This window comes from Carassius gibelio, chromosome B16, assembly GCF_023724105.1.
Source record: "Carassius gibelio isolate Cgi1373 ecotype wild population from Czech Republic chromosome B16, carGib1.2-hapl.c, whole genome shotgun sequence".
In the NCBI taxonomy this organism is placed as follows: domain Eukaryota; kingdom Metazoa; phylum Chordata; class Actinopteri; order Cypriniformes; family Cyprinidae; genus Carassius; species Carassius gibelio.
Genome location: NC_068411.1, coordinates 23,756,248 through 23,782,155, shown reverse-complemented (window position 1 = coordinate 23,782,155; position 25,908 = coordinate 23,756,248). Strand labels below are relative to the sequence as shown.

The 25,908-nt window shown below is 37.2% G+C and overlaps 4 protein-coding genes across 9 annotated transcripts; 3 read left to right on the top strand and 1 right to left on the bottom strand.

Moving 5' to 3' along the window:
- Nucleotides 1-364: 364 nt before the first annotated feature.
- LOC127974983 (GA-binding protein subunit beta-2) lies at nucleotides 365-5,724 on the top strand. Of its 2 annotated transcripts, none has more exons than XM_052578650.1 (8): nucleotides 365-656; nucleotides 1,425-1,532; nucleotides 1,621-1,788; nucleotides 1,876-2,070; nucleotides 2,214-2,364; nucleotides 3,161-3,328; nucleotides 3,404-3,522; nucleotides 3,609-5,724. In XM_052578650.1, the coding sequence occupies exons 2-8, from the start codon at nucleotides 1,425-1,427 to the stop codon at nucleotides 3,942-3,944; spliced, it is 1,245 nt and encodes a 414-aa protein (XP_052434610.1). In that variant the 5' UTR covers nucleotides 365-656; the 3' UTR covers nucleotides 3,945-5,724. The 2 variants fall into 2 exon arrangements, with proteins under 2 accessions (XP_052434610.1, XP_052434611.1); XM_052578651.1 differs by having other exon boundaries at nucleotides 368-656; nucleotides 3,164-3,328.
- Nucleotides 5,725-5,770: 46 nt separating this feature from the next.
- Nucleotides 5,771-7,689, top strand: LOC127974984 (elongator complex protein 6). Its single transcript, XM_052578652.1, has 8 exons — nucleotides 5,771-5,902; nucleotides 6,068-6,194; nucleotides 6,271-6,349; nucleotides 6,525-6,595; nucleotides 6,695-6,819; nucleotides 6,930-7,134; nucleotides 7,220-7,375; nucleotides 7,455-7,689. Exons 2-8 carry the CDS (start codon nucleotides 6,141-6,143, stop codon nucleotides 7,575-7,577), a joined length of 813 nt encoding a protein of 270 aa, XP_052434612.1. The 5' UTR covers nucleotides 5,771-5,902; nucleotides 6,068-6,140; the 3' UTR covers nucleotides 7,578-7,689.
- Nucleotides 7,690-8,327: 638 nt separating this feature from the next.
- On the top strand, nucleotides 8,328-16,541 carry LOC127974982 (succinate-semialdehyde dehydrogenase, mitochondrial). The gene is made up of 10 exons (XM_052578649.1): nucleotides 8,328-9,027; nucleotides 9,832-9,915; nucleotides 10,016-10,186; nucleotides 10,299-10,415; nucleotides 10,895-11,038; nucleotides 11,112-11,255; nucleotides 12,154-12,312; nucleotides 12,444-12,607; nucleotides 12,865-12,923; nucleotides 13,464-16,541. The coding sequence occupies exons 1-10, from the start codon at nucleotides 8,740-8,742 to the stop codon at nucleotides 13,673-13,675; spliced, it is 1,542 nt and encodes a 513-aa protein (XP_052434609.1). The 5' UTR covers nucleotides 8,328-8,739; the 3' UTR covers nucleotides 13,676-16,541.
- Nucleotides 16,281-25,885, bottom strand: kiaa0319 (KIAA0319 ortholog). Of its 5 annotated transcripts, none has more exons than XM_052578646.1 (21): nucleotides 25,672-25,885; nucleotides 25,204-25,335; nucleotides 23,695-24,401; nucleotides 22,734-22,890; nucleotides 22,523-22,621; nucleotides 22,359-22,456; nucleotides 22,166-22,253; nucleotides 21,983-22,078; nucleotides 21,759-21,891; nucleotides 21,360-21,588; nucleotides 21,037-21,160; nucleotides 20,825-20,954; nucleotides 20,357-20,505; nucleotides 19,885-20,036; nucleotides 19,645-19,783; nucleotides 19,055-19,214; nucleotides 18,780-18,916; nucleotides 18,579-18,701; nucleotides 18,241-18,331; nucleotides 17,235-17,326; nucleotides 16,281-17,095 (listed from the first exon to the last, which is right to left on the bottom strand). In XM_052578646.1, the coding sequence occupies exons 2-21, from the start codon at nucleotides 25,250-25,252 to the stop codon at nucleotides 16,932-16,934; spliced, it is 3,117 nt and encodes a 1,038-aa protein (XP_052434606.1). In that variant the 5' UTR covers nucleotides 25,253-25,335; nucleotides 25,672-25,885; the 3' UTR covers nucleotides 16,281-16,931. The 5 variants fall into 5 exon arrangements, with proteins under 5 accessions (XP_052434606.1, XP_052434603.1, XP_052434607.1 ...); XM_052578643.1 differs by having other exon boundaries at nucleotides 20,825-20,958; nucleotides 21,038-21,160; XM_052578647.1 differs by having other exon boundaries at nucleotides 20,825-20,958; nucleotides 21,038-21,160; nucleotides 22,359-22,453.
- Between the last annotated feature and the right edge of the window lie 23 nt (nucleotides 25,886-25,908).

The following is a 25,908-nucleotide window of genomic DNA, read 5'->3' as shown; positions in this document are numbered from 1 at the left end:
AGTAGTAGTAGTAATAATAATAATAATAGTGCACACCGATAATCTTGAACTTTGGGAAACTTTAAAATCTCAGCAGTCCTATCCTAAATAAAATAACAAGTCGGAGGAAATGTATTTCCATAAACCTATTCGTTTTCAAAAGCAGAGAAGTGATGAGCTGGCGCCAGTGTTTCCCAAACCTGTCCTGCAGGACCACCTGCCCTGCATCTTTTGTCTGTCTTATCTAACACATCTGATTTCACTCATCAGCTCGTTAGTAGAGACTGCAAGAACTAAACTGGGTGTGTCTGATTAGGGAGACATACAAAATGTGCAGGGGGTCCTGCAGGACAGGTTTTGGAAACACTAGCCAATACATCTTTCGTCTGGTGTCAGGATCTCGTCATATACTGGATATGCAGTAGGGGGCGCTACAAACATCTCAATTTTTAAATACTACCAAAGAAGAACCAATCAAATATTTCTACATCCGGCACCGTTCGTGCGCCATCTTTGACGACAAATAGCCCATCAATGTTATTTTGTTTTCAAAAAGTATCGAAAAGTATGATAGAACACCAAATCGCATAAAATAACTGAAGCATACGGCTGTTTTTTTTAACGGGATCCAGCGTGTTATAATACAATAAAAGTCTTCGGGAAACATTTTTGGCGAGGTGAGCAGCAGAAGTTTTGCTTTATTCTGTTTACTAGCAACTGACTGCAGGAGTTTTTAAATGTACTGTTATAAAAAGAGATTTAATTACATATTTTATATGGTATTGGCGATATGGTAGCTGTAGACGATTACATGACAATACGAGGACTTGTTTTAAGACTTAAGCGCAACTTGCTAAAACTTGTTGTATTTATAAATGCGCACTTTTAGTCATGTTCTCTAACGTTACTCGTCTTATTATTAGCCTGCTCATAAAAATAGTTAGAAAAAAATACTGTATGTATTACGAAAATGTCGTTAACATAACCAATAAGGTTATAGAAATCAACCCTTTTTTTTAAAACGTAACACTATCTAATTGACAGTAAACCTGACTAAAAGTTTGTGAAAATGTCCGTCCAGCCACACAGTAATATTGTCAACAAAAGGACGGAACCGACTTCCCCCGGAACTTGCTTTTTCACACAACGATGACTATTTCCCCTTCTGTCATTGATGATGAATTGTGTCGAAGATTAATGTACACATCCGCTTCCTGGCACTTAATAACACTTGATCCTTATGGAATAAAGTCTTAAGATTAATATAACCACAGTGCCACCACACTATACATTTTGTATATATGGAAACCAACTTTTGGGCATTTTCTTTGAAAAAGTGCACCTTGTTAAACACCTAAATGGTTGTAAACATGGTTGTCACAAAATAAAGCAATATTTCACTATCAACTATATTCTGATGCTTTAGACCTTATTTGTGTGATTAGATGTCGCTTGTGGATTTGGGAAAGCGCTTGTTGGAGGCAGCACGCAAAGGACAGGATGATGAAGTGAGGTCACTTATGGCCAATGGAGCTCCTTTTACTACAGACTGGGTGAGTTGTATTTGCTGCTCAATGCTTCTATCATCGGCATTTCATAATCTGCATTTTACTATAACATGAGGATGGTAATCTGTTTTAGCTGGGAACCTCACCACTTCATTTAGCTGCACAATATGGGCACTACTCCACCGCTGAAGTGCTTCTCCGTGCTGGAGTGAGTAGAGATGCCCGCACTAAAGTGGATCGAACCCCCCTCCACATGGCTGCGGCAGAGGGCCACTCAAGCATTGTTGAATTGTTGGTCAAGGTAATAACCGATGAAAGCAGAACAGCATTAGTTTTGTTTTTTGACATTTGGACTTTTTAGTTGAGATATCTGTTATATCTGGGACAGAGTGGAGCAGACATCAATGCCAAAGACATGCTGAAAATGACCGCCCTGCACTGGGCTACGGAACATGGGCACAGAGGAGTCGTGGAGCTGTTGATCAAAAACGGCGCTGATACTCACGCCCTCAGCAAGTTTGACAAGACGCCTTTTAACATTGCGGTGGACCGAGGAAACACTGAGTTGATGCTGTTGTTACAGGTAAAAATTAAATCACATTTTAATGATGTGTTGGTTATCAGATGTCAAAACATAATGTAAATTCACCGTTGTGTATTTAAAAACATTTACAGGCAATATCAAGGCTGCAGTCTCATAACTTGATGGTTGGTTTGTTATTCTAGGAGGGAATGCAGAACCAAGTGAACATGAATCCAGAGAGGACTATCCTAAGCAGCACGTCTCCCTCCACCGCCAGCCCTCAGTTCATCATCTCCTCCTCTGGAGTGGTCAATCTCTCTGATATTGTTCTTACTAATGCTAAGGCTAACACAGGTATGAGTTTCATTACATTTTGTTTTTCCATGCTTGTTAGTAATGAGTTTTAGATAACTTGAATAAAAAAAAAATGTCCCTATGATAATGGCTCTGTCAAACTGTTTTCTCCACCTGCCCTGTCAAAAATCCTATAGATCATAATTTATTGCTTATTTAATTTGTTGCCTTAATGCAAGGAGTTTTTTTCCATTTACAGTACACTATCCATTCAGAAGACTGGGTTCAGTAAGAATTTTTAAAGGAATTATAAATTTTTCACAAGGACACTTTACATTGATTATAACTGACAATTTATAATGTTACAGTTTTTTTACTTTCTATTCAGTAAGCAATCCTTAAGTATCACACTTTACACAAAAATTTTAAGCAGCACAACTGTTTTCAACACTGATTATAATAACAGATATTTCTTGAGAACAATAAATAGCATATTAGAACATTTTCTAAAAGATTATGACACAGAAGACTAAAAGACTCAAAGAAAATAATTGTTGAAAATGTAGCTTTTCCAATCATAGGAATTAACTTTTAAATATACAAAAATATTGGAAAAATAAAAATAAAAAAATAAATAATAAAAAAAGAGAGAGAGAAACTGGCATTTTATTTACTCACTAAAGACAATTTTTCTTGCATTTTGTGCTTGATGAATGTTTAATTTGACATTGACATTTTGCAGCAGTATTTAATTAACCAGTTTTATTTTATGTAATGTTTTATTTGAACTGAATGCACATAGAAAATGTGGATCATATATAATATCAGTGTAATTCTGACTGCTGCTATATCCCAGCAGGAGCTGCAGAGAGTGTGATTGCTGCTGATTCGGTAGATTCTGCCATCCAGCATCTTGTAGGGGAAGATGGCCAGAGAGTCATCACCATAGTAACCGACCAACAGGGAAACCTTCAGACTGGCAATGTGGGACAGAAATTCTTTGTCACAATGCAGGGGCAACAAAGTGAGTAGAATGCTAGTTTATAGTTTACAGACTTTGATGCAGTATTTCTATTCTAACATGTCTGTATATATTTAGTGGTTGCAGTGCCAGCTGGTCAGATTTCAGAAGAAATCATAACGGAAGACACAAAACCAGTTCCAACACGGAAACGGAAATTTGAATTAACCGTCAACCACACAGATGTCAAACACAAGGTCTGACGAGCAGAGGTTCCCATTTAATTCTTACTTTTTGGAATGCAAAATCAATTTGAAAGTAAACTGTTTGGGGTTTTCTATAGGAGCCCGATGAGAAGAACAGTCGGGAACTACTGGAGCAGCAACTTAAGGAAGCAAACAGAAAAGCCCAGGAGTACAGACAGCAGTTACTACGAAAGGAAGAGGAAGCTGAGCAGTACAGGCTTAAACTAGAGGCCATTGCAAATGGGCAGACCAATGGAACCAGCACAGAGCCCCAAGAGGAAGTGGTGCTCCAGGAAGAGGAGGAGGAGGTAGTTGGCGAAGAGGAAGTTGTCATGTTGCCAGAAGGGGCCATCATCATTAAAGAGGAGCCCCTTGACTCAATGACAGGAGAAACCGTAACATTAGTAGAAGCCGCCTCTGAGGGCACGCCGTAGCAATGAACCCAAAGACTCAAACACTCAGGAATGACATACTCTGTGTGCCTGGAGAGTGACATTGTATTTATTTATTGTATATCATAACCTTTTGTTTTTATCCTTTTTTTTTTTTACTAATAGCATTCATTTTCTGTACAAACCTCTTCAAAGATGTAGCATGAGTTATATTTAGGTGGCCACAATGATGCTGAGCTGCTCAGTTTTACAGAATTGGAAGACCAAGCGTGTCTTTTTAACATACAGCAGTGCAAGTTATGAAAGATTTAGTGACAATGCTTTTCAATCAAGTCCCATTATGCACTTAGAATGCATACTATATAGTTAGTATGCACCATAGTGTACTTAAAGGATCATTCTGGGGTCAATATACATCATTTTGACTTATTTTTTTTAATGTGCAAGTTGCGGTTATAGTAACGCACTTTCGATAAAACATAATATGGGACAGTGTTCTGGTGAAGCTGAAATTTTTGTTAAATCACCTGAAGATGCAAAATTAGCCTTTTTAAAAGATTCCCAGGGTCAGTGAACCATGAAAATATTGTGCAAAAATTTCTGGGTTTACTAGCTGAATGTTTCTTGCCTGGTTCAATGTTGTGCGGTATTGTTAGCACGATTTTTGTTTCTTTAAAAAAAGAAAAAGCAAGGTCGTCAAAATTGCAATCGCAAATGCTGTCAATAGAGCTTAACTTGAGCTTAGGACATTCCTAAAATAGTGACATCAAATTTAGAATAAAGTTTAACAGTATATCATATAAAGAACAATACTAGACATTATCTAGCTTTGTTTAACATTGACCTGCTCCTGCAGTGTGAGGCATGTCTTACTGATGCGATCAGCATCTGATGGTGTGATAATCTATCAGTAGCTATATATTTACTTAGTAAACAGACTCTTTCATGTATTATATTACTTTTAGCTGTTTATAAAGATAATTTACTCCATTCAGAGTAGAAGAATGAGCAATGGTTGTTTCACTTTTTTTTTATCTTGCATCTTTTCTTTTGTTCTATTAGACACTAAATCACGATTTGCATTGCAATGTTTTGTGCTCTAAAAAGTATGCAACATGTCTTTGCTTGCATTTCATGGTCTGGTCCATGAGCCTGTTTTGACTTTCCCTGTAAAATTTACCAGCTGTTTTGTTATATAGATGTTAACCACTTTTACAGTCAGTTATCTTTGCATAGAAAAAAAATGTTTTGCATTATCTTTGACATGTTTTCCGGGTGCACAGCTGATCATTAACATTCCATGAACTGAATTTCAAGGGCTTGCATTACCATTTCTGTGCAAAACATATTTGAAAATGTACAGTTTTCTTCCATCTAAACCCATGAATATTAAGATTTTTGGAGGACAGCATGCTATTTATTTAATGGGTGATTCATGTGCTCAAGACAATGTTTTCCCTCGCTTTTTATGTATTTAGAATTTATGTTAAGCTGTCATCAGCAGTGCTTTATAGGTAAAAACATTGATGAACTGTTGAAATTAGTTTTAGGTCTAAATCAAGTTATGTTACACTTTTGTGGTAAAGTTTAACAGGCAGAATAACTTGTATTTCAGTGTTTTGAAAGGAAATGCTTAGAATTCTAACTAAAAGCAGACCCAAGGACAAAATGCATAACAAAGATCAACAGTTTGTCCCTGATTTTTTTCATTTGTATATATTTTTTACATGTATATTTTGTAACGAAACACTATCTGCTCCTGTTTTAGTGCACTTGCAGCGTTTTTGTCTCTGGTCAAAATAAATATTTTTAAGGTTTGGAATATCTACCAGTTTTTAAAGGTTAAATAAAAATGTCTCTACCAAAACGCGTTTTCGGAAAGATTGTACTTATGCGGTTTCCGTACCCTCGTTGACTAGCATAACAGGCAAACTTGAAATACTTCTTCATATTTATTTGTAGATATTTAAAAGAAATTTTTGTTATTTCAGACCGTACGGGTACGTTATTAATTTTATTTTTTAATATTTTCTTCGTATTTTCGATACTTTTAATACTTAACGCTAATATTAATTTAGCATGCTAACAGCGGTAACTTACATATAACAGGAACCTATGCACCTCAAATGCTTTGCTTTAATTTACAATCGGTTTTTTTTCAACAGCATTAGAAGGTCTGGAGAAATAGAGACGAGACATTTCCTGCATAACTGTAAAGTTCATCTCTATCTCACAAACATGTTTCCAGAATTGAACAGTATTCTCAATTCCACTCCGGACAGTTTCAAATCGGTAATTTACATCCCTTTACAAGCTTGATGTAACTTCCTAGATGTCAGAGTCTGACCGATGTTTTCTGTACTTGTAGAGTGACTTTATCCTAGCGTCAGACAGACGAGCTGATGCATCATTCCTTATTCATCACTATCTGTCTTTCTATTTACGTGGTAAGCGACTTACTGTTTGTATGTACATATATATATATATATATATATATATATATATATATAGAGAGAGAGAGAGAGAGAGAGAGAGAGAGAGAGAGAGATAGTATGTGTGTGTGTGTATATATATATATATATATATATATATATATATATATATATATACTTATATTTCCAGCTGGATGTAAGGTGTGTTTTCTGGGTCTTGTGCAGTCCTTCAGTCACTACAGTGCTGTTGGTCAGAGGCTGGTAAGTTTACATCAACTTGATCTATTTAGACTGTTTTTTTTTTCATTAGACATTTTGTTGATGACATTTATATTTCTTGATTGTAATCTTTTTGCCCAGGGAGTGAGTCTGGCACAGGCAAGAGAGAAGGGTCAGCTCGTGTTTCTTGAAGGACTGAAGGATTCTTTTGGAGTTTTATTACAGGACACCAGTCAGCAGGAGACACAACCTTTGATTTTTCTCAGGCACGTTTAGTATGTTATAAAATCTAGTTTAAATACCTCTACCCCTCATCTCTATTCCTCCTCCTTATAATGTTATGACGGATAAATGAATGTTTGTTTTGTCTTTCTAGATCCCCAGGTGCTGGACTGGAAGGTCTGTTCAGATTCGTGGAGCGTTCTGTGCGTCAGAGTGGAGATGGTGATGCTGGTGAATCATGGGGTCCTCCAGTGTTACTCATAGATGATCTCAGTGTGCTCCTGAGTTTAGGTGTTAGTGTTGGAGCAATACTAGACTTTACCCTCTACTGCCAAGCCACCGTGTGCTCCGAGTTACAGGTGAGTCAGTGTCTGAAATAATGCCAGATGCAGTTGGTTTCACATTGTATTATGAAATATTAACTATAAATGTCTTGATATCCAGGGAAATATGGTAATTCTGGTGAGATGTGAGGAGGAGGATGCAGATGATGATGAAGAAGGGTCAAACCTGCTTCAGAGGGGACTAGTTCATCAGTGTAACTTGGCTTTACATATAGAGGGGTTACCCACGGGCTACTGCAGGGACATACATGGACAGGTGCGATTTCATGTTAAATTTTATGCTTACTCTAATAATAAATAGCTCTGAAGTAAGCTGATATTTTGGGATTTTTTAGATGGAGGTTTGGTGGAGACCGAGAGGAGAGACCATCTACAATCAACGAAAAATATTTCACTTTAAAGTCCATGATAAAGGAGCATCGTTTTTTGCTCGAGGGACTTCTAGTGCTGTTCTCTAAGTTTTCAAATGAATATATACGTTTTCACATTGAATCTCTTACTGAACAAATGTCATTATTTAGTTTGTTTTATATTAATATATATTAATATAATAATATATTTAATACATCACCAGTTGCCGTTGATTTGTTCACTTGTATTACTTGCTGAGATAACTTATATAATGGGTGCTTGTAAAAGTACCAACATGTATACATGTACATCAAGAGCTGGAACAATGATGCTAGTTGATGTCATTGTTTAAAGAGACGTAAAAACAAAGAAGAGCTCAAGGAAAATCCATTCTTATGTTGGGAATATTTGAAAATAATACTTGATTTCAATGAATACAAGTTCACCATACATTTGAAGATCAACTCGCAAGTTTTTATTCTTCTCCTTGAAGAATAGAGACCATGAGAATCTGAATGATAGTTTCTTAAAGATACATTATGAGATTCTCTGTAGACTAATCAGTGGTTTATTTGTAAATAACCTTGAAATATATACTTTAAGAATATATCTGTAGATTGTAAAAGACTTAAAATTATCCTGTTATGTAAAGTTGTCGCAGAGGGCGCTGTGGTGCTTTTTTTTTTTTTTACAGTATTGTGATTAAAACACTTCTTTTGTGTGATTCATTATGATTCTTTTCGCAAATCGGTTCCTTTGAACAGTTCGGTTCATGGCTAATTACGAATCGGACATGTAATATGGTTCTACCCTGGTTTACTCTGTACGGATTCGTGAACGAGTCATTAAGATGTTGTTGTTTTTTAACAGATTCAACCACTATATAGATCAGTCGGTTCAACTCATTCCTCGAAAAGATTCGACCCAAAAACGATTCATTCATGAATCGGACGTCGTTAGAATAAGGTCAGCCCACCAAATCGTCTCTCGAGTCGGGTTGTGTTTCCTGCAGTAACGTTAAGGAAAAAGCAAACGCAACACGCTGTCAACTGGGCAATTACTTTTGTTACTTATTATTTTAATCTGTTTTAGGAGTGACCGCGGAAATTAATTAAGATTAACTTGGAATTTGCATGTGTGTGTATGTGCATAGCGGTTGTTAGGAACAATGTAAACAAGCCTGGACCGGACTGAGCTTGATATTAGATTACTGCACCCATCAACCTCCTCACGAACATCTAGGTTTTATTAGACCTTTCACATCTCATCATGGGCAGTTTATATCTCTCAAGAGGTCGGTGTATTCTCCGGCAGGTGTTCTTTGGCCTACCCAGCATGCTGCAGCGGCATTACAGCCTCGATGTGTCAGCGCAGCTCCTGCGGACTCAAGCCTTCATAGAAGGGCGCTGGGTCTCCGCTGCATCCACGTTCCCCGTGTTAGATCCAGCCACGGGAGAAGAGATCGCGAAGGTGTCAGACTGCGGTACAAAGGAGGCTCAAGACGCTGTCAATGCTGCATACAACGCGTTTCACCTGTGGAAGAATCACACAGCCAAGGTGAGATGAGGGGAATGTTTTTCATGTGCATGACTACATTAGATCGAAATTATTAACTGGTATGTACGAAGCATATTTACAATATCATATATTTACTAAAATTTTTAAAAACGTTCTGGGGTGGTAGTTACACCTGATATCAGATGGTACGCAATGGTGCTGTGATTTTTATATCAGGGTATTTTCATGTTACCCAAAGGTACTTGACCAAAATCTTAGTATTAACTTGCCGATCCCTTTCCTTCCTGAAAATAAACACAATTCTGTATGTTTTGTAATGTGTCCAGTTACATAGCGCTGTGTGTTACATTGTGAACATTGTGATTATTTTCATGACAATTAAGCATGTTGCCCCTCATAATTATCATTAATTTAATGTGACAAAATAACAATTTGAACGAATGACAATTTTAATTAAATAGTAAGTATTAAGTTAAATGACAATATTTATTTAAATGTTGAAGTGTTTATTCATCATGTTCAGAAGTTCTGATATACAAATTGATTTCTTTGCAAAAATGGTTTGATCTGAATAATATTTTTATTTAGCAAGGATGCACTAGATAAAAGCATTTTTGTCATTTTTGATTTAGGTCACAAAGAATGACCATTTTAAACAAATACTGTTCTTTTGATCTTTGTATTCATCGAAGAATCCTGAAATAATTGTCAAGGTTTCCACAAAAATATTCAGGGGTACAACTGTTTATGAAATTGCAATTATATGTAATTATTTAAATGAAAAAAGTATTTTATCATTATATTCAGAATATCTGATATATATTAATCTATGCTCTTTTGCAGGAAAGAAGCATTTTATTACGAAAATGGTTTGACCTGATCAATCAGCACAAGGAAGATCTTGCCAAGTTGATCACAGCAGAGTGTGTAGGTATTCTGACCCATTACATCCAGGATACAACATCTAATGATTCTGTTTACAAGGATTGAGCTATTAGTATTGGTTAGAGCTCAAATGTGTGTACAGGGGAAGCCTATGAAGGAGTCTATCGGTGAGATGACATACTCTGCCTCCTTCCTGGAGTGGTTTTCTGAAGAGGCCAGACGTGTGTATGGAGATATTATCGCACCTCCAGCCAAGGACCGCAAAATCCTCTTACTCAAGCAGCCGGTGGGAGTGGCTTCCATCATTACACCTGTGAGACTTCCTGCTTCTTTCTGATAACATAACACCATCAGGCTGTAGGGTCAATGAGCTTAAGTAAAACAGTCAGCTCACAGTTATGATTTAAAATGTTCCCTCTTCACAGTGGAATTTCCCCAGTGCCATGATCACCAGGAAGGTGGGCGCAGCACTGGCGGTGGGATGCACTGTGGTGGTGAAGCCAGCCGAGGATACACCTCTCTCTGCTCTGGCCCTGGCTGAGGTCTGTCTGTTTCCATGCAAGACTGCTTAACTTGACATTAACCAGTCTGCAAGACCAGGCAAACTTTGTAGATGAACTACCATTCAAAAGTTTATGGTCGGAACGATTTTTATTTTTTAAAGTAATAATTAATCAGGGATGCGTCAAATGTAAAAAAATTTAATCTAAACATTGATCCTTTTAAGAAATGTTTCTTGAGCACCAAATCAGCATATTAGAAGAATGTTTTCTGAAGGATCATGTCACACTAAAGAGGAAAATTCAGCTTTACTATCACAGGAATAAATTACATTTATGTTTAAAATCTAAAACTGCTATTAAAAATTGTTATAGTATTTCATAGAATTACTGTTTTTAGTGTATTTTTAAACAGAGAAATTAAGTTTAAGGATAAGAGAATTATTTCAAAAACAATAAAAAAAATCTTACATGCTGTATGTATATGACAGAATGAATAATCCATTGTATTTCTTATCTAGCTGTCGGTTCAGGCTGGTATTCCTCCTGGGGTGTTTAATGTAGTGCCCTGCTCGAGAGCAAAGACCCCTGCTGTGGGGGAGCTGCTCTGCACAGACCCTCTCGTTGCCAAAATCTCATTTACTGGCTCCACGGCCACTGGCAAGGTAAAGATCTCATTTCTGTGTGCAGTCCATGTTCACCATAATTTAGTAATCGCTTAAGTAAATGCTTTTGCAGATACTACTAAGACATGCTGCAGGAACAGTCAAAAGGGTCTCCATGGAGTTGGGAGGACATGCCCCGTTTATTGTATTTGACAGTGCTGATGTAGATAAAGCTGTTGCTGGAGCGATGGTCTCCAAATTCAGGAACTCAGGCCAGGTGAGTGTGTTTCAGTCTTAAATTAAATTGATTTTATTTAATGCAAAATTTTCCTGTTTATTTTTGGGATAATTTTGACCCTTACATTGACCCTTAACACACTTTTAAAGGAGTCATGAACTGCCTTTTTTAAATTTTGAACTGTTCTCTGAAGTCCACTTATAATGTTATCAAGATTATTACATCAAAAAGCATAATTTAGAAGTGATAGGCTGTTTTCTGTCCTGTTTTTGACCCCTCTCATCAGAACGCTCTATTTGAATAGGCATGATGGGTTGTAGACTTGGAAGTTAACTGTTTTCATACATGGATGCTCCTGTGATTTAGTTTAAAAATGTGTAAATACTCAGTATGTGTCAAGCGATCTGTAATAACAGACAAAGCAATAATGACCATGTCATAAAACAGTTTCTCAAACTTGTGTTGTAACATTACAGTCATCTTTTAGTTTCAATTTTTCTGAAAACCTGCATGTCTACTACATGCATTAATCGGTGGACGGGGCAAAAAAGGCAGCAATGTAGAAGCAGGTGTTGATCATCTTCTTTTAGACACACTATTACATCTTGAAGTGAAACATTCCACGACCTGTGGTTTTGTCAGACTCCCTTCCTTCAAAATAAGCATCTTTAGACTAACAAGAATGTTTTGCGTTCTGAAACTTACAGGATGTTTTTAAAGTAAAATGACCTCTTATATCTCAAAAGAATAAAAGTGAATGTTTTTCAGAAATAATGAGTGAAATTGTGAACTTCAGTTACTCATAAGGTTTCAGAACCATGCCATTCTTTGAAGTACCTTTTTTAGTACCATGTAAACAATATGGTGTACTTGACATATTTGTCACTGTAAACAGTTATTCTCCATTTCTGACCTGTAACGTGCCTCTCTGCTGTAGACCTGCGTGTGCTCCAACCGCTTTTTGGTGCAGAGTGGAATCCATGATGCTTTCATTCAGAAGCTGGCCAAGGCTATGGATGATGAACTGAAGCTTGGCCATGGCTCAGAGCCCACCACCACACAAGGGCCGCTCATCAACACCCGCGCCGCAGAGAAGGTGCTGATACAATAATCAGTTGATTCTGTTGGAAGCAAACACAGATGTCAATGTCAACAAGCACACACAAAACAGATCATTTGGTAAAGATGATGGGTTTAGTGGTGTTGATCAGCTATTGTTTCCTTCAGGTGGAGAACCAGATTGCAGATGCTGTGGCACAGGGAGCAGTCATAGTTCGAGGTGGGAAGAGACTGGAGGGCTCCTTCATGCAGCCCACCCTGCTGTCCAGTGTCAACACTGACATGCTCTGTATGCGAGAGGAGACCTTCGGACCCCTTATTCCTGTTGTTAAGTAAGTATTTAATATTTATTGGATTACATGGCTTCATATTAAATCCTCAAATTTAAAACAAATTTTATTTTACATATTTCATATATTCATATAACATTGTTTCTGAAAAGATCTTGTTTGCATCTGATTATTAAAATTACAAAAATGTATTTTATTTATATTTATTTAGTTTTTTTTTTTTTTTGTAAATAGGTTTTAATGGGCTGTATGTTTCAGTATGAAAGTCTGTCAGCTGCTGAATTATTTTTCTTCACCAGGTTCAACACAGAAGAGGAGGCACTCGCCATTGCCAATGCTTCTCCTGTTGGTTTAGCAGGTTTGTCCTTTTGTGCAAATCAATCTTTTTTTTTTCCTGTGTAGTTTCTGATTTTACAAAGGTTTATTGAACAGTCTTGAGTTTGCCTACTTTTTCCTCACATGCCTGTTTATTTTTTAGCTAAGAGTCTTTTTATTGAAAGCATGTATAGTAGGCTACATTACAATTTTTCTAGTTAATAATTTGACAAGTCGAATTAACCAATCATGAAATAGGTCTCTTGAAGCGTCTTGGAGACATTGCCACAGTTCTTTTGGATTGCGTCTGTCTCAGTTTGTTCTGTTTCTTCATGTCATTCCAGACAGACTGGATTATGATGAGATCAGATTTGTATATATATATATATATATATATATATATATATATATATATATATATATATATATATATATATTTGGGACCAGAAAAAGTAATATTTTCTCTCAGCTTCACTGTATCGTTATGGGTGTAGATGGTCAAGTAAAGCAAAAAGCTGCAACATAACTTCTATCACTTGTCTCTTTCTGTGGCATAATATTCAAAACTGTTTTCTTTCATCAGGTTACTTTTACTCCAGAGACATCAGTCAGATCTGGCGGGTGGCGGAGCAGATGGAGGTGGGCATGGTTGGGGTCAACGAAGGTCTGATATCTGCCACAGAAGGCTCATTTGGTGGAATCAAACAGTCTGGAATGGGCAGAGAAGGATCCAAATACGGCATTGATGAGTATCTAGAAATAAAGTACATGTGTTTGGGGGGACTCTCTCTATAAAGACTTTAAGCAATACTAAAATCATGAATCCACTGTGAACTATTCTCTTTTAATCATATTTAACTGGATAATGACTATACTGACTATAGATATTTGTTGTAGAAATGGGTACAAATAGTCCTCTTTGAGATTCTGTCCATCATAACTGATTGATGTACAGTATTGTTCAAAATAATAGCAGTACAATGTGACTAACCAGAATAATCAAGGTTTTTCGTATATTTTTTTATTGCTACGTGGCAAACAAGTTACCAGTAGGTTCAGTAGATTCTCAGAAAACAAATGAGACCCAGCATTCATGATATGCACGCTCTTAAGGCTGTGCAATTGGGCAATTAGTTGAATTAGTTGAAAGGGGTGTGTTCAAAAAAATAGCAGTGTGGCATTCAATCACTGAGGTCATCAATTTTGTGAAGAAACAGGTGTGAATCAGGTGGCCCCTATTTAAGGATGAAGCCAACACTTGTTGAACATGCATTTGAAAGCTGAGGAAAATGGGTCGTTCAAGACATTGTTCAGAAGAACAGCGTACTTTGATTAAAAAGTTGATTAGAGAGGGGAAAACCTATAAAGAGGTGCAAAAAATGATAGGCTGTTCAGCTAAAATGATCTCCAATGCCTTAAAATGGAGAGCAAAACCAGAGAGACGTGGAAGAAAACGGAAGACAACCATCAAAATGGATAGAAGAATAAACAGAATGACAAAGGCTCAGCCAATGATCACCTCCAGGATGATCAAAGACAGTCTGGAGTTACCTGTAAGTACTGTGACAGTTAGAAGACGTCTGTGTGAAGCTAATCTATTTTCAAGAATCCCCCGCAAAGTCCCTCTGTTAAAAAAAAGGCATGTGCAGAAGAGGTTACAATTTGCCAAAGAACACATCAACTGGCCTAAAGAGAAATGGAGGAACATTTTGTGGACTGATGAGAGTAAAATTGTTCTTTTTGGGTCCAAGGGCCACAGGCAGTTTGTGAGACGACCCCCAAACTCTGAATTCAAGCCACAGTACACAGTGAAGACAGTGAAGCATGGAGGTGCAAGCATCATGATTTGGGCATGTTTCTCCTACTATGGTGTTGGGCCTATTTATCGCATACCAGGGATCATGGATCAGTTTGCATATGTTAAAATACTTGAAGAGGTCATGTTGCCCTATGCTGAAGAGGACATGCCCTTGAAATGGTTGTTTCAACAAGACAATGACCCAAAACACACTAGTAAACGGGCAAAGTCTTGGTTCCAAATCAACAAAATTAATGTTATGGAGTGGCCAGCCCAATCTCCAGACCTTAATCCAATTGAGAACTTGTGGGGTGATATCAAAAATGCTGTTTCTGAAGCAAAACCAAGAAATGTGAATGAATTGTGGAATGTTGTTAAAGAATCATGGAGTAGAATAACAGCTGAGAGGTGCCACAAGTTGGTTGACTCCATGCCACACAGATGTCAAGCAGTTTTAAAAAACTGTGGTCATACAACTAAATATTAGTTTAGTGATTCACAGGATTGCTAAATCCCAGAAAAAAAAAAATGTTTGTACAAAATAGTTTTGAGTTTGTACAGTCAAAGGTAGACACTGCTATTTTTTTGAACACACCCCTTTCAACTAATTGCCCAATTGCACAGCCTTAAGAGCGTGCATATCATGAATGCTGGGTCTTGTTTGTTTTCTGACAATCTACTGAACCTACTGGTAACTTGTTTGCCACGTAGCAATAAAAAATATACTAAAAACCTTGATTATTCTGGTTAGTCACATTGTACTGCTATTATTTTGAACAATACTGTATACTTGTTACTCTGAAATAAGGTTTTGAACACTAAAAAAATATATTTTTATCACTGAAAAATATCTAAACAGACTTAAAGCAGGATAAATTTACTTTTGTGTTAGATAAGATAATATATATCTTGTACATTTTTAGTTTATTCTTCTTGATTTAATTATAGACAAAAAAATAAGACAAACTGATGTTTTTTTTCCAGTGTTAATAATTTGGCCACAAAATACAGGGATGGGAGAGAAATCAAAGCACAATATTTCTTAAAAAGTCATTTAAATGTTTAACTTAAGTGTTCTATTTTTGTAATTCTAGAAATAGATTAAAACCATTACAAAAGAAACTGTGATGAGATGTTTTTTGGTGCTTATGCTGCTGGATAGAAACTTTTTATTTCAGGCAATACAGCATAGAGATTCAAATTTGTCATTGTGGCCAAATGTTGTAATTGTCAGTGCATTTTTTTTAACTGTTCTCTGTTGTAATGTTTTTTTTTAATTGGTGCAAATATTAATTTTCTATTGATATACCTAATTGTAAGTGTTATATGCATGACAATGTTTAGAAGTATATTAATTTTCTTACCTTGTAAGTGGAAATTTGCAGAAAAGCACACAAAGGTAAAAAGACTATACATACATCTGAAAGCCTTGGTAAAGAAACATTTCAACTTCTGCTGTTCATTTACTTGAGCCATTTTTATCACTTATTTAAAATTAATCCTGAATAGGCACACTAACACAGAATTGCACACTACTATTATTCATGTGAACTCAACTCTATAAATATCGAACTTTTGGAAATAAAACACTTTTAAACTTGGTAAAGGGCCATATGTCTTTAATTTTTTGCATCTCCAGCTGCATTAAAACCCCCAAAAAAAGAATATAGGAGAAATGCATCTCCTTGTCACAATGATACAGATGGCTTCTATTGCAATTCCAGCTAAAGCAGACATTTTTAAAAGGTTGTAAAACCAGAAAGCTATAAAGACAAACACAAATGTACAGTATCAGGGCCAAGACTGAAGTCTTACATGAACATTCAGAAAGTTCAGTAGAAATAAAATGTTTTGCATAAAGAATGGTATTTGTTTTCTTTTTTTGATTTTGCTTTTCTATGCATAAGTTACTTGCAACTTCTTCCCAAAATGTATGGTAGATGCATCATATAAATAACAAAATAACTGATGTCAATTGCTTGCACTGTCACCAAAACATACAAGCGTTATTAAGAGCATATTGAGGACTACTTTGATTGTGTGAGTTGAATGCACAGGTCTTTTTATATCCATGAAGAATATGCTAATGTTAATTGAAAGTAACATTCAGCCAACCGTTGAATATTCATTACAGGGCCAAATGCATTCAGTAGTCAGTAGTTTAAAAGCCCATTCCTTGTCTGCATCTGTATTTGTGGAACATCCAACAACACCCTTAGTTGTAAATATTCATATGACGTGTCCATGTGAGACTCAACTCTCCACAGGACAAAGGCTGAGAGTGTCTCCATTTCTGAGCGCTCCATTGGCTCTGTTCCGAGCTTTCCCATAGTTGAAAAGGTTGTCCTGCTCACTGTCCAGCTCTGATTCGGACATCATCAGGCTGGAGTTGTGCTCTGTGCTCCTGTGTTTAATGTCTAAAGATGACAAATGCAGAAAAGTGAATGCAATAACTGCAATTATAAGCCTCATAAAAGATCTACCCCAAACTGTATCAAACTTCTTTCCTCACTACAAAAATACTGGGGCATAAACTAATCTGAGTCTTAAACTTACTGTACTTTGGCTGAAGCTCCATCCTCTCTTGCTCGTCCATGTTGTCTAGTATTGTGTACTTGGTTTTCTTCCTCACTTTAGTGCGTTTCCCTCTACAACAATCAGAAACAAACATATGGCTATAGAAACTCATACCACAGGTACACAAAATCACAAATGTGTCATTTTAAAAAGGTTCCTTCTTTCCCATAGAACAAAAACGCAATCCATTGTCAAAATATCAAATGCAATAAACGACTCCAGTAAGAAAATCATAAAGGATTCTAACTAGAATTTCTATCTATATTTTGGAACCATTCCTGTAAGATTCCCCTCTATGAATTCTCAAGTCTTATAAGAATCCCGTTGAAATGGTTCCAAATTATGATAGAAATACTAATTAGGACAATTTTTTTTAATTTTTTAATGAGGAAGGAATTATTAGCGTTTCAGCTAATAATTCAAAATGTCTTATTTTGAGTTCCAAAGAAGTAGTCATACAGGTTTGAAATGACATGAATAAATGATGACATAATTAACATTTATGGGTGAACAATCTCTTTAATACTGGCAGTACTGACATTAAAACATTTTAAATGCTGAATTTATTTGATAGGAAATACTGTAAAAAGAGTAATTACTACAATTACTATAATTAGAGAACAATTACTACATATATTTTCATTTAAATCTCAGTGCCACATGATATTTCAGGAATGTTTCTAATATGCTGATTTGGTGCTCACAAAATACTTATTTTCAATATAAAAAAAAACAGTTGTGCTGCTCAATATTTTTGTGGAAACCATTTTTCAAGATTCTCTGATTAATAGAAATTTTAAAAGAAAGGCACGTTATGAATAGAAAGTTCAAAAGAACAGCGTAAATATCTGTCACATTCCATAAATTTAATTTGTCCTTGCTCAGTAGTCATTCCTTTAAACAACAATAAAAAAAAGCCCAACATTTTGAATAGTAGTGTATGTGACAAATATTTGTCTACATGCAGTAACGGAATCTTTATCACCTTTTACAGCAGCAGACACAAATCCAGCTGATGGACAAGAGGAAAATGATGGTCACGAAACAAGAGATAGTGACATACAACACACTCCAGTCTATAAAAGGAGACAGAAGATTAGCACTCAACCTTTCCATCACGCATTCTAATATTTTCATGACAGGACATCAGCAAAACGGAAAGCATCGAGGTGTCACATAAGCAAAATTTCATGGGCAAAAACAATCCGCTGCATGAAGCATCTCTTCATGTACCACACCTTACGACTAAACCTTCTGCTATCTTATTTAAAATTTCTCATTTACATGAAAAAACTTATTTGGAGACAAATAGGTCACACTAACCACAATTGCTCACGCCATCATCAAGAAAGCGGCGAATGGGGTTCTCCATCCAAAGAGGATCACAGGAACAGCTCTTTGTTATGGGATCACACTGACCACGTCCAGAACACAGCAGCAAACACACTGAAATATTCACAGCAAAGGTCAAATCAGAAAGACTGCATTGCCAACCTTTTTATTCATTATATAAAAGTCACTTACTAACTGTGTCCACTCTTAAGACCTTAAAGAGCAAGAAGTCACTTTTCTCTCGCAATAGCTGGTTTCTCAGCAGGCGAGCGAGCTTAGGCCCCGGAAATGTACCATCAGGACCCTGCACTGAAAACCTAAATACTGTGCTAAACAAAAGAAACACATGTAGAGTTTAACTAAACTAGGGTTAGTCTCTAGTAATTATGATGATTAGCTTCATTTTAAAAACCACACAAGTTCTCATTTGACTGGATCAGTGAGTTTGGTTGACATATGTGTAGTACCTGATGTCTGACTGGCCATGCAGGCCCTTCAGTGCAATGTCTGAGTCCAGGACGTGTAGTAATGCGGCCAGCTGTCTCACCACTGTCTCCTTCTGCTGCTGACTGACCTGAGCCACGCCCACCTGCAGCTCAAGCTCCACCTCTTCTCGCTCGCGTGGATCTGCATACAAATATCAATGGTATCAGATGAGCAATTTGTAAATTAACAGAAAGCAAAATGACTTATTTTTTTGTATTTCTATTCAGCAAAAATATTTAAAAAGTGACAGTCAATATATTTACAGTGTTACAAAATAATAAAATAAATGCTTTTTAAAACTTTCTATTCATCAGTGAATCCTGAAAAAAAAAATTGTTCAACAAAAATAATGTTCACACTAGAATTTGTATAAACCCTTTAGAATATCAGTTTTTATTTACTGTATTTTTTATCAAATAAAGGCAACCTTGGTTATATAGTATAAAAAATTTGCCCCGAACCCCAAACTTCTAAATAGTAGTGTATTCTGAGCAGGTACAACATGCCAAATAAATGATACATTCTGAACATCTAGCAGCCGTTGTCCTACTATGATTGAGTAATATCATACCAGGGCGTACTTCCACAGTAGCTGTAGCCATGCTTGAGCGGCCCTGGATATCCATGACCCGGAGCTGGAACAAGTACGTTCCTTCTACCAGGTTGGCGAGGTAAAGGAAGGCCTCATGATCTGAACCATATAACACATCCTACTCTCAATGGAAGTGAAACAAAAAAGAGAGATTATCAGGAAAAAAAACACTGAACCGCAGCAAATGGTATAGAAAGAAAATACAAATATCTCACTCACCCCGGCAGCAGGGCTCTGTTCATCTCTGACCCAAAGAAAAGACACATTTCCTGTTCCAGTGTTGGATACGGAGCCCCTGAGCACCAGAGAGTTGTTGGGGAGAGTCAGTGTGTGGCTGCCGCTGGCATGGGCGACCAGTGGCAAGCTTTTTGCTGTGAATTTAATAACACACAGAATTGCTGGAAATTGCTCTCTTTTTTGAACAGCTTTTCTATTGTTTTGTCAAACGTCTAACAGTCTTCTTCTTTCATGAAATATTTCTCTTCATAAGTGTTTTTGTGCTGTCTTTCTTTAAAATAATTGTAATCTGGTTTGCTGTTTTCTGACATGCATGCATTTTAAATGTGGATTAGGTGTCCAAATATTTTGGGGGGTCAGTGTATTTACACAAAGAATAAAGAAAAAAACACAAAAATTACAAGTGTATAAATATATAATAATAATGTTAAGACACTTGCTTGATTCTGCTCACCTTCTTTAATGGTGACGGTCAGGACTGAACTGTCTGTTTCTCCCTGCTGATCTGTCACAGTCAGCCTGAACTTGTAATTCCCAGATCGTAGGCCAGTGGCTATGGCAACTGCTTTATTGGCGTCTGTTATCTTCAAGCCTGGAGGGCCACTTCACGGTTACATATGAGGAGAGTGGTGACGGCACATCAATACACTTTTCACCAAGGGTGAGTGAAAATTTAGAAATGTTTTATAATGTCTTCTGAAATACTAGACAGTCGATGATGCAATAACAGTTCCTACCAAAGCATTCGATATGCCATATTTGTCCCGTTATTTATGTAGTGGATGGATATTTTTAAGTTTTCGCATGTTTACATTTATTTAGTCCATGAACCAGCTCATTGTAAAGAACTAACTACTAGATGATTCATTCATTGACCAGACATCACTAGTTATGCCAAGTCAGTGAGTCAGTGTGCTGGTACCTGATCAAGTCCCATTGGTAACTGATGATGGCCTGATCATCAGTGCTGTCACTGCCATTCAGTGTGATGCTGCTGACAGGGAGGAGAAGCTGCCTGTCTGGTCCTGTTACAGCGACTGGTGCTTTGTTGGCTACAACACAACAAAATTTTAATAAGAACATATGCATAGTTTTTCATCATACACACAGATAGGTGAAGTGGGTTTGTTTTACCGGGCAGCACTGTGACAGAGACGGTGTCTGAATCCTGTTGACCTCTGGAGTCAGTGACTGTCAGCTGAAACATGTACCGACCCTCCTGGAGATCAGAGAGCTGCAGGAATGGTGATCTCACATCCTGAAAACAAGTAGCATATGAATACATCAACTCAACATTTTTGTCTCCATAAATTCACAAATTGCATTACAGTTGTTTCAGCAAATACTATTTAGTGCTGCAGCGTTAATATTAACCATAACTGAAAAACTCCAAAAAGTGTCCTTAGCAACTTCAAAACAAGACATCTGTGGACTAGAAAAAGTAAAGATCTTATTACCTGCATAGTGACCTTTTGGGTCAGGCTGCTGGGATGGAGAGTCCAGAGGTAGCTCATAATGGCGTGGTCATCTGTGCTGCGGTTACCCCACAAAGTGAGGAGGGTGATGGGCAGGGTGATGACCTGGTCAGCGCCTGCTCTGGCCTGAGGAGGGTCATCTTTTGGTATGCTGACTCTTACTGTGGCAGTGCTGGAGTCAGTCAGCCCATCAGAATCAGTCACTGTCAGCCTGATGTGGGCCAATCAAAAATCAGGTCAGGATAAAGTTAATGAGTTTAAACCAAATTAAAAAAGCCCTAGAGGAATTGGCCACCAAAGATTTCAACAGCTTCAGAGACAGCAAATGAAAATTGAAAACTGCACCATACACAGGCCTATTCATAAAGTACAATCCCTTACTTGAAGGTGTATTCTCCTGGTGAAAGATTTTGTAGCTGCAGTACAGGTGTATCAACAGGGCCTTCAGGTTTCCAAAAAGGGCCATCCACCTTCTCCCACAGGTAGCTGACTATTCCAACATCATCCACACTTTCTGGGAAGCATCGAGATGTACACTTGGTTAAAAACTTATGACCTAAATGATGTAAAGGAACAACAGAGAGAAACCGACACAAGCTACATACGACTGCCATTAATGATGAAGATGGAACCTTCTTGAAGAATCCCATCTTGGCTCATGGGCAGAGTGACGGCTTTCGGAGGCTTGTTTATATTCACTGCTGTAGATTGAAAATTAAGGCTCATAAACATATAATACATGCTCGGTAAACAATATTAAAGTAGATCCAAAGAGGGTGCAGGTGTACCAGAGCGTACTGTGAAGTTCACAGCACTTTCTCCATACGCTCGTTGTGCTTTCACACTCACTCTGATGGTATAAACACCCACTGAAAGCTGCAATAAAGGAAACAACTATTTTTTCAGAAAAAAGACAATTGTCACATCTTCTTAATTATCACTTGGCAGTCATAGTGAAAGTGACAAGGAGTTGAATCTCACTTCTGAAATTTTGACAGACTTGTTGTGCCGCCCCTCCATTACTCCATGATGTCCATCCGGTGAGGTTACCAAAGTCCACTCATACGTGTAAGGAGCTTCTAAGGAAAAATGCACTTTAATTATGAGTCAGGAATGTACATCATTTAGAACGCAGAAGGCCATACCTGTAGTGTCATCGTGATTTACAGAAGCAGTTAGTTCAACAGTATTTTGAGGCAGTGTTGCTTCCACAGGGCCACTAATGGACACAGTCAGCGCTATTACTGTATGTGTGTGAAAAAAAGTATGAGATTATCTGAGTAAGAATCATAGTCATGCCTGCATTAGTAAGCACCACTAATAAATGGAAATGATGCAGTAACACATCTGTAGCACCTGGCTCTTCTGAGATCATTCGTGGTGTGGTCTCAGTGCTTGCTGGAGTAGTGGAGGAACCACGGACTGTGCTGAACCCCGATGGCTCTGTGCTGACCTCTTGCAGGACGTTAGGCGCAATAGCTGCAGATGAAGTGTTCTGTGGGTCTTCTTCAACCTTTAATGAAAAGAAAGATTGCTTTTCTCAATTACTCAACTGTGTCAACACAAAGCTTGTGAACTAATACAGGAACCAGTACCAGTACAAGAGAATAAAAAGTCAAATAAGAGGAAAATATTGTGTGGTTTCCAGATTTCACACAGCAGATGAGACATGAAAGACTGATTAAGCACTTGGCCAGAGTGAGAGTACATTTAAGACACCATGTTCCCCAATGACGCCGCAACATTAAAATAGAATCATGACATTTCTAACAGTGATGGATTGGCAGCTATGTATTAGAGAAAAACCAGTTCCTTTCATTTTAATTACCATGCCAACAGCCTTGTCAATTTTATATTGATATTTAAAAAAAAATATTTTTATATTATTATAGAATTTATACTGTATAATACATATATACATATATTCATATATATATATATATATATATATATATATATATATATATATATATATATATATATATATATAATTTGTAATTTATACCTATGAGGGTAATACTGAAATGTCTTCACTCTAATATCTTGATTTGGTGCTCAAAAAGCAATTATTCTTATTATTACAGTTATATTGCGTACAGTTGTGCAGCACAATATTTTTATGGAAACTGTGATATATTTTTTTCATTCTTTGAGTGACAGAATGTTCAAAAGAACAGAATTTATTTCAAATACAAATCTTTTGTATCATTTTAAATCACTTTACTTTTGCTCAATGTAATGCATCCGTGCTGACCCCAAGCTTTTAAACAGTTTTTACTTCTCTCTGAAAATAGCATGCATAATCTGTAACACTCACTCTTGTGTTAAGTGTTGTCATTAATGAGGGCTTAACATCAGAATCCGCTTCAATAAGAGATGATTTGCTTTCATTCCTCATTTCTGGGAAGTGACTTGGAGGAAAGGGGCTGCTTTCGAGAGGGCCCTGCACTGTTGTCAGTCTTTCACCAACTCTCTCTATCTCTGATTGGTTGAATTCTTCTTTTCCTTGAACAACTGGCCAATCATACAGTCCAGGCCGCTCTTCTTGTTCTACTGTTGCTGTATCTCTGTCTTCAGCTCTTTTGTCCTCCAAACTTCGGAAACTCTCGGCATACTCCGCATCAGTGTTGTCCAAATCCTGAATGCCTTCTAACAAGGCAAGGTCCTTCATGGGGTCCTCCGAGCCTCTGTGCCTGGGCAGGTGCTGCCAGTGGTTTGGGAAAGACTCTCCTCGAACCAGGGATTGCAGAACTAGTGTCTGCGGGGGCCCACGCTGCAGAAATGCCAGGAGAGAGTCAGTACCAGGTCTCTTCTTCGGCTGGCAGTTCTCTTTGCGCTGACAACTAAGGACATAGCAGCGATGTTCAAAAAACCAGGCCAGGTCACAGCCCGAGAGATCGCAGCAGGCCCCTGCACACTGGGCCAGAGATGAAGCATCCGGAACCCGCAAAATACTGCTGCTCCTCAGCTCCGGAGACACTACACTCTCAGAGTAGGTTGCAGCCTGCCAGCATTGTCCCGATACTGCATCAACAAAACACGACAAATGCATGATGAAAGATATTGGGGTTTATCCTTTTAGATTCAATAAACTATATAATAAAAAAAATCTGATTATATATATCCATCCTCAAGAATCGGCTAAAAACTCATCACTTCCATCTTTATTTGACCCTCTAACTCTAGTACTCTCTATTTTAATTCTAATCTTAGAAAAACAAAAACATGCACCTTTTGTACTTGCACTCTATTTATTTACTTGTTTTCTTAATTAAAAAAGAAAGAGATTTATTTTGTATTCTATCGGTTTTCTTTTTAATTTATTAGGCTATACAATTAACAAAAGTAAAAAAGACCTCTAACAGTAGCTCCATAACTTGCTCCATTCTTTTCCTATTCTATCTTTTAACTTTATTTTTTATTTATTTTTATTATTTTTTTTATACGATTTAAAAAACCTTGCTACTGTACATGTACTGCATTAAGATGAGACTTGTTATAGCACTGGCATATCATTGCTCTTTTGTCGATTTTGATTACTTCCATTGTCCTCATTTGTAAGTTACTTTGGATAAAAGCGTCTAAATGTAAATGTATATTAAACATATGTCAAGCTTTACATGGCAAGGCAAATATTTATATAGCACATTTCGTACACAATGGTAATTTACAGTGCTTTAATTGAAAGTAAGATAATCATAAAAAATTAATTTAAGAGCAATAATGGGATCTTTTTTATACTATTTATGGATTCTAACAATAATCCAGAATGGCAGTGCAGACTTGTCTTGGTGGTAATGTAAGTACTGCAGAAATATATACTTGCCTCTGATACAGAAGAGCAACACAAGCGAGAGAATTGGTGAGAAGTTCATGATGCCACTGCTGCTTTATCACAGCGATGGATTCTGATGGTCATTCCCTCTTCAAACTTAGGTCAAAGATAGAGGAGACAACACTAGAGTATCACAAATAAACAGGACAAGAATAACAATATGGCAGGAGAATCAATCAATTAATAATCATTCAAAGCAATTCTAGAATCTAGATCCTATTTGTGGCTGGGCCTTTTGTGATTTGACTTCATAGCAACCAGCCCCTACGGCTCAGATAGCCTACCTTTGGAGAAATTACGTGATACTAAAATACAGTATATAATCGGCGTTGTGTTATAGTATATTATTAAACACAACTACCACCAGTTGTTATATAAAACAAGCAAATCTCAAAACACAACAGGGATAAATAGAAAGCCAACAGCAAGAATGTGCGCTATTGTGAATTGCAGCTGTACCAGTGGGATGTGACGCTCTTATTCAAGCATCTGTTTCCATGACATCGAGAATCAGCTTCCGTACTGCTGCTCCATAGCGGACTCGCGCTGCTGGATTAATGTAGGGATGAAGGTCTGCTGTTGCTTCAGGGATGCTGAGATGAAGGTCTGATATTGCTAGAGAGATGCTGAGGTGTACGTCTGCGCGAGGGAGTGTGAAACTGACGAGAAGGGCGGAGGGAGGGAGACACGTGACGT

What these genes read in the sequence shown, in the direction of transcription:
- LOC127974983 (XM_052578650.1), top strand. Translation starts at nt 1,425, where the DNA reads ATGTCGCTTGTGGATTTGGGAAAGCGCTTGTTGGAGGCAGCACGCAAA. An exon ending in CTCCTTTTACTACAGACTGG is followed by an intron (nt 1,533 to 1,620) that starts GTGAGTTGTATT and finishes AATCTGTTTTAG; the next exon opens with CTGGGAACCTCACCACTTCA. An exon ending in TAATGCTAAGGCTAACACAG is followed by an intron (nt 2,365 to 3,160) that starts GTATGAGTTTCA and finishes GCTATATCCCAG; the next exon opens with CAGGAGCTGCAGAGAGTGTG.
- LOC127974984 (XM_052578652.1), top strand. Translation starts at nt 6,141, where the DNA reads ATGTTTCCAGAATTGAACAGTATTCTCAATTCCACTCCGGACAGTTTC. An exon ending in CAACCTTTGATTTTTCTCAG is followed by an intron (nt 6,820 to 6,929) that starts GCACGTTTAGTA and finishes TTGTCTTTCTAG; the next exon opens with ATCCCCAGGTGCTGGACTGG. An exon ending in CCGTGTGCTCCGAGTTACAG is followed by an intron (nt 7,135 to 7,219) that starts GTGAGTCAGTGT and finishes CTTGATATCCAG; the next exon opens with GGAAATATGGTAATTCTGGT.
- LOC127974982 (XM_052578649.1), top strand. Translation starts at nt 8,740, where the DNA reads ATGGGCAGTTTATATCTCTCAAGAGGTCGGTGTATTCTCCGGCAGGTG. An exon ending in AGTTGATCACAGCAGAGTGT is followed by an intron (nt 9,916 to 10,015) that starts GTAGGTATTCTG and finishes ATGTGTGTACAG; the next exon opens with GGGAAGCCTATGAAGGAGTC. An exon ending in ACACCCGCGCCGCAGAGAAG is followed by an intron (nt 12,313 to 12,443) that starts GTGCTGATACAA and finishes TGTTTCCTTCAG; the next exon opens with GTGGAGAACCAGATTGCAGA.
- kiaa0319 (XM_052578643.1), bottom strand. Translation starts at nt 25,252, where the DNA reads ATGAACTTCTCACCAATTCTCTCGCTTGTGTTGCTCTTCTGTATCAGA. An exon ending in AAATCACGATGACACTACAG is followed by an intron (nt 22,457 to 22,522) that starts GTATGGCCTTCT and finishes ATTTTTCCTTAG; the next exon opens with AAGCTCCTTACACGTATGAG. An exon ending in CCAGGAGAATACACCTTCAA is followed by an intron (nt 21,589 to 21,758) that starts GTAAGGGATTGT and finishes GGCCCACATCAG; the next exon opens with GCTGACAGTGACTGATTCTG.